This window comes from Hippocampus comes, unplaced genomic scaffold, assembly GCF_001891065.2.
Source record: "Hippocampus comes isolate QL1 unplaced genomic scaffold, H_comes_QL1_v1.1 scaffold31, whole genome shotgun sequence".
Lineage (NCBI taxonomy): Eukaryota > Metazoa > Chordata > Actinopteri > Syngnathiformes > Syngnathidae > Hippocampus > Hippocampus comes.
In genome coordinates this window covers 619,849-631,138 of record NW_017806069.1, presented here as the reverse complement: position 1 = coordinate 631,138, position 11,290 = coordinate 619,849, and the positions used below count along the sequence as shown (strand labels likewise).

The window sequence follows — 11,290 nt, the reverse complement described above, 5'->3', positions numbered from 1 at the left end:
GAGCCTTTGTCCCAGCGTCCCGAGAGCGCGGGCGAGCGGGCGGAGAAGAGCCACGTGTGCGAGCACTGCGGCCGCACCTACCGCCACGCCGGCTCCCTCCTCAACCACAAGAACAGCCACAAGACGGGCTCCTTCTCCTGCGGCGCTTGCCACAAGGAGTTCTCCAACCTGATGGCCCTCAAGAACCACCGCCGCATCCACACGGAGCCCAAGCGCTACCAGTGCTTGGAGTGCGGCAAGGCGTTCCGCGTCTCCACGCAGCTCATATGTCACCGCAGGATCCACAGCAAGGAGAAGCCCTTCGCCTGCCCGGTGTGCGGCAGGAGCTTCTCCAGCAAGTCCAACCTGAGGCACCACGACAAGTTGCACCGCAACCAGCGCGCTGGCGACGACTCCTGCTCGTTCGGCTTGGATGCTCACCACTTCATCGATTTGGACATGGGCTCTTTCCTCTGAAGTCTCCTCCGCCTTCCTTCCAACTTTGCCGCCGCTTCTCATTGTTGTCCTCAAGTCACGCGCGGCGTCTCTTCGCCTCCCTTGCGGACAACCGACCAAAGTGAGTTGAAAAGCCCGCTTTCCCTGCAACTGTTCGGTGCCTGTGTCAGGAAACATCAAATATCTACTCTTCTGCTCCCAAAAAGTTGGGGCTGCTGGGCTCTGAACCTTTACAGGTGATCCGAATTTGGACCTTTGGCGGCTTGCATTTTGGTAACCGACTTGGATCTTCCCCGGTACGCCGAATAGAAATGTTTGTTGCGAAACGGCGGCGCATTTCTGACGGGTCTCCGCAGGGTTCGCGCACCCGTTGTGAATTTGGCCGTGAGAACAAATGCGGAGATGTTGAACAGTAGGATGCAGCATTTGAAAATGCGTTTCTCCTTGTAAAGGTTACAGACTCTCCAAAAAGCCGAATATCCAGAACTTTTATTGATGTTGGTGGTGGTGGGTAGTGATGTGTGTTCGTGAGTGCTCAAGGACTGCTCACGTCACACAAACCTCTTGTTTAAAAAAAAAAAAAAACCCCCGTCAAAATACCTCATCTAGTTTGCGTGAAGCTCACTCAAAGTGATGGACTCGAATCGAGTAAATAGCTCTTCTACTTCCGAATAAAATCATTTGAATTCAAGTTTTTGGCAAGTGACATTGGATGCTAAAAGCTACAGATTTTGACGAGGGAGATTTTGTGTGTTGAATGTTTTGTTTTAACCGTTAAGGAGCTTTTTGCGGCAGGAAATCATCACGATTCCACGCTGATTTGCTGACCCATCTTCAACTTGACATAAAAAAACTCAACCGCTGTTAGATGGTAGCCATCGCAAAATAGTCAGCTACGCCTTGCTGACTTTTTGTTGTTGTTGTCCTGCTTAAACTTTCAATTTGTTTCACAAAAATCTCATCTGTGATTGTGTGTCGACGCATTTTTCTCTTGACTCTCGTCTGTCTTGACTTTTGTCTGCTTGGACCGGCCGTCCTCTGAGGTTCTTCTGTCTTGAAAGCGCTTCTCTTCTCTTGCCTTCTTTTGTCTGACAGGCTTCTGTCCTGACGCACGCGTCTTTTGAGTCTCTTCTTTTTGGGACTCTTCTCGCTCGATTGATGACTCGTCTCGACTCCCTCTGTTCTTTCTTGAATCTCTCTGACTCTCGTCCGTCTTGAATCTTTTTTTTTTTTTTCTGAGTAGCTTGACTTTCATTGTTGATCTTGAATGGTGTCTCGACCCATCTCCACGAGGACTCTTTGGTGTCGCGATTGTTCAACTCCGACATGTTGATTCGTGTCCGTCGTGAGGGGCGGGCAAATGTGTCGTAAATAATCAAAGTATTAGTTGAGCACGCAACGCAGCCCGCCTCGAGCGCAGTTTCTCTCTCGAGGGCTCTCCCGGGGGACGCCTCATCACTCATCCTTGTCTTCTCGTGTCTTTGTCTCTCGTGCCTGGTCCGCACATTTCTGACGGGATTTTCTTTGCCTTATTTCCAGAGGTTGGGCACCATCACCTCCTGAGTTTGAAATACCTCGTCCGAGTCGGCCAACTGCCCGCCTCGTGACGTTAACGCAACAAGCGCGGTGCTTGATTTAGGGACGAAACTTTTGCGGCCTTGATTGTATTTGCGCGCGCCGGCCGGCAACAAAATGGTTCCTGGCGCGGCCGTTTTGTTTCGAACTTCAAGCATTCGCTTTCCATGGTGAACGAGCAAGAAAGTGTTGGGGTCGCACTGGAAAGGGGGTGGGGGGGAGCACATGCCACATTTCTAGCATTTATTTCCCTGTTGGTAGTATTCCTGACCTGTAGCCTCGATTTGTCGTGGTAGCCGACATGCAAAGCAGCAACTAATATTTAGTTGTGGGTTGTTTGATGTTTTCGCCTTCTCGTCTCTTGTGGCGCTTCCACATCTTCCTCCTCACTCAACGTTGTAACTCGTAGAATAATCGACTGAACACTGGATCTTTGTACAGCTTTCTTCTGTAGGAGAACTAGAAGTGCTAGATTAGTTATTATGTAATACAATACCGGAGGGAGGGGCGGTAAAATGCTCAGTATTTAAGTCCTATTTATATAGAACTATTTTGTCACGGAAGTGTCGATTTCCACTTCTTTGTTTAGAAGCTCATTTAGGATGGAAGCAAAGTCGTGATTAAAAGACTGGCCAAACGACCGTGTGGCTCTCGTTTTCGATTCCAAGTCACGGCAAGCATCACTCTTCCAAGTTCAACGTTTTATTGTGAAAATACATTTTGGTTCTCAAAAGCTATTCAGACGACTGCAATCGGGTCAAAAGAAGCCAGTGCATGTATACGACATTGATATCGATTCGGGGGAGGGGGGGGGGCATTGAACTCATTAGGAGGATGTTAGTTCAAATCACAGCTGGCCTGGTAGAACTTTTGACAAATCCAAAAATCTGAAGAAAATTTGCTTGTAATTTACAAAAAAAAAAAAAAAAAAAATTAAAAAAAGCATTACGTTGAATGTTAACCATACACTCCCTAAAATATATTCATCAATATGGGTAATCTCTGTCGGGGACAAAAAAGTGATCTTTAAAAGCAACGAGGAAAACACCTCACATATGAACATTGGGTGTGTTGACTTTTTCTAGCTTCAGTCCCGCAATCGAAATTTTGCGCACCTTGTCGTGGCAGAGGAAAAAAAAGATTTGAAGGCTTTCAACCAACGACTATTTGGGCCGCACTGCAGACAAGACAGAAAAATGGCACTTTTTAAACAAATAACCTGTACATTAAAAAAAGCCTTCTAGAACAGCTGAACGGGAGCTTTTTTTCACACTCTGTTGTCAAACCGTTTTAAATGTTCCCGCTTTCCAGTCAGTGTGGCCCAAATAGTCCTTTTGATGGAAGGAAAACAAACAAACAAATAGTCGTCAGTATTTCCACATGAAGTGTCGTTGGCGATAGCTTGCCTCCGCCGATAGAATCACGATTTGATTTGATTAGAGTTGACACAGACAGAAAAAGTAGTGTAAAAGTAGTGCGTGTGTGTGTGTGTGCGCGCGCGCGCGGTTCGGTCGGCGTCGGCGGGAGCCGCAGTAACAGTGCACGATTGTCTAGAGAGAAGACGCTTCACCTAAACGTTAGCTACATTCAAACAGACCCCGACAGTGTGAAGCCCGACCTTTGACCTCTTCATACTTACATTCATTCTGTTACGTAAGATAACAGCCCACTTGTGAGGGTCCAAGTGTTCATTCTACCTGGGGGCGGGGTGGGTGGGGGGGGCATCGTTCAAAGGCGCCCTAGCGTGATGTCGCCGTTTCTGCAGTTAAATAAGGGTCCTTTAAAAAAAAAAAAAAAAAAAGTATTCGTTGTCAGGGGAAAGCCTGTGGTCGCTCAGTCAGTCAGAGCACACAGTGGGCAGTCCGGAAGGTCCTTAGGTCAGGTCAGGCCTCGGTGGGGGCGGATAGGGGGGAAGGGGCGGTCACTGCTTGCTTCTGTCGGTCACATGGTTTTGTTTCCGGAGGAAGACGAGGCTGCCGATGACAAATGGCGACCATTCAGTTAGCGCTCACGTGCGTGTCTGCGTCAAAGGGGTGGGCAACATTTTTTACTTTTTATTTTTTTTACCTTCAAGAGTGGAATTACTCTTAACGAACCACTTATAATCTAAAATGTATTTATGTCTCAGAATTAGTGCACCAAATTGGAATGGACTATCGATCATGTGAATGCCAAACTTTGCCAACCCCTGACGTCACATCGTTTTTGATACATGAACGTGAGGTGAAAAGTGCACTTACTGAAATGTTTAAGCTTGATAAAGTGGCCCTGCAGTTTCTTCAATTGGCTCTGTATAAAACAAACAAACAAAAAAAGGAATCAGGTCAAGGTTCACTCCAGCGAAAGCGTGCATGCTCATATTGACGAGCGTTTGCTAACAAGTCATGCTTAGCCTTCGGTGTCACTCAAATAATGTTCGTTCAACCCACGTGCCGTCACTACATCGCCACCAAACATGCATTATACACCCTTAAAACTGCTGGGCTCAAAATATAACCCAGTCTGAGCTCAGATTAATCCTAATCCTGTCAGATTTGGGAGACACCCAAAAAAAAAAGAAAAAGAAACATTGTACCTCGTAGAGGCAGTTTGTGCGATTTGCGCCGATGCACCATGACCCCAATGATGAGCGCGGCGCCCACCAGGACCACGGCCAGCACCGAGAAGCTACTGATGGCTGCCAGCTTCCAAACGTCCGACGTCTCCTCCACCAGTTTGCCTACGGCCGAAAAACCACCGCGACTTCAAAGCTGGAAATCAACGGTAATTAACCAGAAATTCACAAAATCCAAGATCAACTCTCATTATACGATTGTATTTTAGAATAATCCTGACTTGGTGGTTCACAGGCTCGCGCTATGCAAAGTAAATTCAGTTCAATTGCATTTCATTCTTTAAGGACAGTTTGTTAATTGAGTAACCAAGATGGCTCGAGCAATCCTAAAAGTCTACATTTTATTTGTCCCACGTAGTGCCGTAAAAGTGAGAGGCGGCCGAAAGGAAGATCGTGAAGTGATGCCTCACATGTGTTGCACGACGGCGTCTTGGGGTACTGCTTGCAGGATGCGCACGGCACACACGCGTCCAGGTCGGAATTCCAGAATTCCGAGAGGCCGCACTTAGCTGGGCACAGAAAAGTGTCACATCAACTTCCTGGTTTGGAACAATTTCCCACAACACAAAAACATGGCGCAGCAATGAGGTGAGCTTGTCAAAACGTTGCATTTGGTGCTATCGCATGTCTACTCTTCTACCTTCACCATGGGGGGAATTTGAAGACTTTCAACACCTTAAAATAATGTAGACGTATGTAAAATATTGTCCAAACACTGTTAGAAAGCCTTCTATCGGCGTAGAAAGCAGGATTGGAGAGAATTTGACATTCGGCCATTACAAGCAAAAGATGAGGCTGAGCCCCTTTTTCACTCTTCTTCTTTCCAATTTCCACTGCGTTCAACAAAATGCAGTTATAATCGGACACAAAAAGCCACAATGTTCTTGTAAAGTGGTCAAAAAACCGCCCCCACAAAGGCTTGTCGTTTGAGAAACCCGTAAACAGAGCCACTTTGCATTGTACTTTAGTCATGTCATTTTCTTGGTAAGTAGTCTGCCCGAGGCTTCGGTGCCCACTAAAAAAGCACCTCGACTCGCATGCAGTTGAAGCGGGCCCGTCCGTCATCAAAAGCGTTGCCGAGAACCCCGCGAGCGACTTTGTGTGTGCGAGAAAGCCTTTGCAGTGGCGCCGCTGACGCACGAGATGCCGAGCGAGCGGGTAACTTTGCGAGCGTGCGTGTGTTTGTACAAAGTGCTTCCTTGGGATTGTTTGTGTGTCTTCCACAGAACGTCACCCAGATGAAAACAAGATGCCGCTTGAGGGAATAGCTTCCTTCCCGCCTGCCCGCCCGCCCACTGTGGACACAATGGAAGGCTTCATTTGTTTGCCTGACAGCCAGACAGATGAGTGGTTCAATGTGTGCCCCCCCGCCACCCCCTCCCTTCTCAGCGCTCACCCCAACTTTGTTACTTTCAACTCAACTTGTTTGGATTATGCCTCTGCACTTAATATCATCCATCCATTCTCACCACTGCTTATCCTGAACAGGGGGGGCGGGGGGCAGTTGTTCGTTGGAGCTGAACTCGACTGACTTGGGACTGAAGGCGGACTACGCCCTGAACTGGTCGCGGGGCACATATTGAGACGAACAACCATTCGCCCCGACGTCCACAACGTCACTGAGTGGGAACCGACCGGTCCCGCGCGGCCCGCACGCAATTCAGGCGAGTGTTACAAGTTCACATTTAGCACTTCATAAGTTGTCCTCCTCGTCTGTCGACGTCAGTTCCAATTTTTGGAGAATTGAAGTGGAGAGTGTGAAACAGATGCGGCCAAACTTTATGTTGATGGCTATAGCGGCCCGTCAAAATCACCAAGTCGACCCAGAGTGTAAGCTCTCCAGTCCAAATGGTTCCGAAGGATATTTCAAACCTAATCGATTCCAAATTTTGCCAATTTGATTTTTCAAAACTGGTCTAATTTGAAAGCTGGCAAGGTGTTAAACCGGTGAGAAACCTGACGCTATTTTGTTTTTTGTGGGAAAAGTCTTGTTTTTTGAACAGTAGAGACGCAAGAAAACCGTCTTCCATGGTGCACAACTTTGGAAAATAGTGCCAGCTACAGGCGAAAAAGGGCAATTGCGGTCTTTTCAGGTGGAATGCGAATTACTGTTCCCCCCCGCAAAAAAAACATAAAATAAATGCTACACTCGTAGTGCAGCAGAGTGAGTTTGGAATGCGCAGTCGTTAACCAAAAGTGGCACCAGCAGAGGAAGAACTCTGGGAATGCCCAAGGTCACCGGGAAGCAGCGTCGGCGTTGACCGTCAGCTGACCCCGTGTCCGACAAACCACATCCGCACCGCAATGTGTCGCAAGGCAGCCAACGTTCTCGCTCGCCTGCCGTCACGTCACGCGCGCGTGCGCACTCGCTCGCTCGCTCGGGGAGTTTTCTCACCGCTCCGCTCATGTGCAATCTGGCGCCGGCTTTCGCATTCCTGACGTTGGGGAGTCTCGTCGTTTTGGGTGTGGGGATGTTGCATTTTGTCATAAAACGGACGGGGGCGGGCGGAGCAACAGCTGATATCCAGATGTGCGAGATGGCCTCTCGCCGCTGTGAGACTCGGCTTCATGTTTGCAGTGGCGGCGGACGCGCACGCGCGCGCGCTCAACAGCGGCGCTTGAAAGCATCAGGAAATGATCTGAAGGCGAGCGCTGTTTTCGTATGAACTCAGCCTGCTGTCCTCCGTCGGGATTCCACAGCAACGCTTAACAAAACAACTGCGCCGAACTCTTTGGATGAAGTCGTTTTGCAGCACATGGCTGAAGGACCGATGATATGTAGAATTTTTTTGACACTCGGAAGTTGGATTAATTTTGCGTGGAATCCTGATACGGGCACGCTTATCATACTTTGAGATTCCAAAAATCTTTTCGTGTTACTTTTACAGACGGAGTATTTTATCAGGCACAGGACACAAAAACAAAAGTCACGATAAGTGTTATGGAATAAACCACAGTCTTTCTTCTTCTGTACACTAATACCGAAAGGAGTGCATTTAAAAATCAACACCCAAAACTCAATATGGAATTAAACGAAAACAAAGGTCAAATGAAGATTTTTCCTGTTAATTTGCAAAAAAAAAAAAAGATCAACACTTTTTAATGCTGCAGGTGCTAGCTGAAGTTTTCTCTCAAACTAAACAGAAAACAACAACATGCCCCTGCTAGCTTAATGTGAACGTACAGGCGTATATTATTTATCCTCTGGAAAGACAACCACGGTTCTTCCACTTTTTCGACTCACTGACACTGACTGTGATTCTTTCTCGATAGGACTGTATTATTCTGCTCCGCGGTAGCCAAGGCGGACACACCGGATGGAGGGGCACAATGAAACGAATTGACGCATCAGATCATGTTTCACAAATTGTTCAATTCTTTCCTGTCGATTGATTTGCATTGTTGCACAATACGAAACAGTGCCGTTTTCTTGATAGAAGACAAAACGTTGCGGTTATTGGATGCCTTGTGCCTTATCCTGTCTTTGACTGTTTCCCGATCTCCCCCCCCCCTGCATGAATCCCCAAAGACCAACAGGTGCATGTTTCCGTGGTAAACTGTGAAAATGTGCACTTCTCAACTGGTAACATGCTAGTTTATATTGTAATGAACACTCCAGATCATTCCGTTCATGGCATCAGTTATGTTCGTATATCTTGGGGAAAAAAAATCATGATTGAGGTGATTCGTTTCTTGACTTGAGCGGGCGGATCGTTGGCTGAATATACGACAGACAAACAAAAGAGTGAGGAATGAAAGCGCTGGTTTGAGACTGGGGCCGCAGGCAACATCTGGCACCAAATTAGCTTCAATTAATTCTTGCATTCACTGAGTTTGGCTTGTCAGATTAAAAAAAATAAAAAATAGACAGACGCAGTGAGGAAAGTTCTCATTTCAGACGATTCCTGAAGGCCACCTGACATGGACCTGATTATTCTAAGTGTGGCCTTCAGTGTCAGTCTGAAATCAGAGATACAGCCATCCATCGATGTGCAGCGATGGCATCAGGAAAATGCGGATTTTTTTTGACTGATCCTGAAAACATCGTGTTACAGTTACATAAAGTGTGCTGCCTTCAGGGTGAGCTCGAAATCAGAGCGACATCATCCCTCTCCTTAGACAGATAGCCAGCCACCTCGGCAACGTGAGGATAGGACTGAATTCTGACTGGCATCGAAGGCAACACGAAACATACGCCGGATTACAGTAGCTTGAAATGTGGCGTTGCCTTCAGTGACGGTCTGAAATCACAGTCATGTCTAGTTTGGGAGACAGACACGTTTGACCTGCTATAGAATCATAATATGCACTCGTTTCTGTGTCACCATCATTTGACGACTTTTCCAACCTTGTTTTCGTTCCCGAAACCAGGTGTGTTACTTCGGTCTGAAACTTGCGGGTCGATGAATGCAGCGCCTGAAATCAGGCCGTCAGAATGCGGAACCGGTCAACTAGGTAAGCCGGTAACGGAACCGCTTCGCACACACTTGACGGACACACACACACACACACAAAAAAAAAAGCCTCAATGAAACAAACCCCAACTTACTTTTCTGTGCGCACGTGCCGGGGAGAGCGCTCAGCAACGCCACGAAAAATCCACAAATGGTGCATAAAGCGTGGTAGTCCATCGTTCGACGGTGTGCGTCTGCGCGCTTGACACGCACACCTTCCACAATAATAATAATAATAAAAATAATAATAATAATAATAATTTAAAAACAACTCGGAAAAAAGTTCACGCGAAGAGCGATGAGCTCGCGGTGGTCGTCAGCATGGAAAAACGAACATCACGGAGTGACTCACCGGGACCACTGGGCTCCGTGTTTTTAACACGCTGCACACTGGAGCACACACCCACGCTCGCTCGCTCACTAACATTCTCTCTCTCTCTCTCTCTCTCTCTCTCTCTCTCTCTCTCTCTCTCCCCCTCTCTCTCCCTCTCTTCTCTCTCTCTCTCTCTCTCTCTCTCCCAAACACACACAAGCGCACGCGCGCGCACACACCATGAGTCATTTCCTATCCAGTCCACACTGCTCCACTGCACTCAGGAAACTCCACCAGTGGACTTTTTTGTCGTCTTTTCCCACACACTGTCCATGCACACAAACAGCTAGTGGACACTCGCACACACACACACACTCGGCGCAAAATGTTTCAACTCGTAACTTCTTTGATTCTCTCAGATATTTTACACATGGTGGGAGAGAGAGAGAGAAAGACGACCTTGTCGTCTGGATTCAATCGTGTTCTCATTGTTATTACCACGCCTGACGACGTCATCCCGCTGTCTGCCAACACACGCGCGCGCGCATGCACACGAAACCTGATGACATCCAATGGAGCAACGCGCTTTGTTGTGGGGAAAACTTCAATAATAAGCTTATGGAGCATCCTGGAATAACAGGACACACCACAGGGGTGACGGCGTGAACGAGGGGTTAGCGCGTCCACCTCACCCTTGTGAAGTTCGGGGTTTGAAACGGAGCTCTTCCTCCCACTTTCCCCAAAACAGCCAAGTTAGGTCCGTCGGTGTGGGTGGACGTTTTTAAGTTTCTGATCATCTCCAAAAAGAAGGCAAACTATTTGATGCTGCCAAATTTAACAATTTGGGTTTTTATTTTTGCTGGCCCACGTGACGGCGAAGAGCGACCCCGAAAACAAGGTTCTGAGCAAACCGTGACTTTTTCGTATGGACCGCCTTTGCTGTCAGAAAAAAAAAAATCATATAAATTGACTTAAAAGAAAAGGAAGCCCTCAATCATGTGACCTTCTCACTTTGGAAGATGTGAGTGTCCCTGACGCAGAGCGGTGGGGTTATTAGCGTCTGGGGGTAGGGTGGGGCCTCCCGCAGCCGTGCAAATTTGCAATAACAATGCAGTCAAGCCATAGCTGCTCTGCGCCAAACATCTGGAGGTACGCGACACCACCCGACTGATTCGTGCCTGTTTCAAAGTCAGCAGTCAGGTCCAAGCATCGACCTTCATCCGGAGCTTTGTTCGCACAAAACACCACCGTCTTTGCTCAGGCTTTGATTCCAAAAAATGACCCCAGAAGACCATTTATAGAAATAAAATAGCAAAAAACACCCTTACTATACTTTACATGTACGTCTTTTTAAAAAAACGCCTGACTATACATGGTCGTTTTTTTGGGGGGGGGCTAAAAATGCCTTACCTACATATACATGGTCGTTTTTTTCGTCGAAAAACGCCTTATTATATACATGGACGTTTTTTTTTTTCGGTTAAAAACACCTTACTATACATGGTCGTTTTTTGGGGCTAAAAACGCCTTACTGTACATGGTCGTTTTTTTGAGCTAAAAACGCCTTACTTACATGGTCGTTTTTTCCGTAAAAAACGCCTTACTATACATGGTCGTTTTTTGGGGCTAAAAACGCCTTACTGTACATGGTCGTTTTTTTGAGCTAAAAACGCCTTACTTACATGGTCGTTTTTTCCGTAAAAAACGCCTTACGAAACATGGTTGTTTTTTTCGGCTAATAACGCTTTACGATACATGGTCGTTTTTTCGGCCAAAAACGCCTTACGAAACATGGTCATTTTTTTCCGCGAAAAAAAAAACGCCTTACTAAATAGATGGTCGGGGTTTTTTTTGGGCTAAAACGCCTGACTATACATGGTAGTCTTTTCGGCTAAAAAC

General features: G+C 47.1%; 2 protein-coding genes and 1 long non-coding RNA gene across 5 annotated transcripts in view; 2 read left to right on the top strand and 1 right to left on the bottom strand.

Annotated features, from left to right (window-relative positions):
* Nucleotides 1–456, top strand: part of znf646 (zinc finger protein 646) — a 19,516-nt gene extending 19,060 nt beyond the window's left edge. Inside the window, exon 5 of the mRNA XM_019893729.1 lies at nucleotides 16–456. Coding sequence (XP_019749288.1) covers nucleotides 16–456 — 441 coding nt within the window. The remainder of the gene's footprint in view (nucleotides 1–15) is intronic.
* A 2,240-nt stretch (nucleotides 457–2,696) lies between these two features.
* Nucleotides 2,697–9,488, bottom strand: si:rp71-1c10.7 (tumor necrosis factor receptor superfamily member 12A). 3 transcript variants are annotated; one of them, XM_019893811.1, is made up of 5 exons: nucleotides 9,174–9,488; nucleotides 5,035–5,133; nucleotides 4,586–4,729; nucleotides 4,251–4,299; nucleotides 2,697–3,983 (listed from the first exon to the last, which is right to left on the bottom strand). In XM_019893811.1, exons 1-4 carry the CDS (start codon nucleotides 9,253–9,255, stop codon nucleotides 4,259–4,261), a joined length of 366 nt encoding a protein of 121 aa, XP_019749370.1. In that variant the 5' UTR covers nucleotides 9,256–9,488; the 3' UTR covers nucleotides 2,697–3,983; nucleotides 4,251–4,258. The 3 variants fall into 3 exon arrangements, with proteins under 3 accessions (XP_019749370.1, XP_019749369.1, XP_019749368.1); XM_019893810.1 differs by lacking the exon at nucleotides 9,174–9,488 and adding an exon at nucleotides 7,020–7,303 and having other exon boundaries at nucleotides 2,697–3,986; XM_019893809.1 differs by lacking the exon at nucleotides 9,174–9,488 and adding an exon at nucleotides 7,020–7,303.
* LOC109530216 (uncharacterized) overlaps nucleotides 7,440–11,290 on the top strand; it is a 7,718-nt gene continuing 3,867 nt past the window's right edge. Inside the window, exons 1-2 of the long non-coding RNA XR_002170981.1 lie at nucleotides 7,440–7,804; nucleotides 8,062–9,079. This is a non-coding gene — a long non-coding RNA (uncharacterized LOC109530216). The remainder of the gene's footprint in view (nucleotides 7,805–8,061; nucleotides 9,080–11,290) is intronic.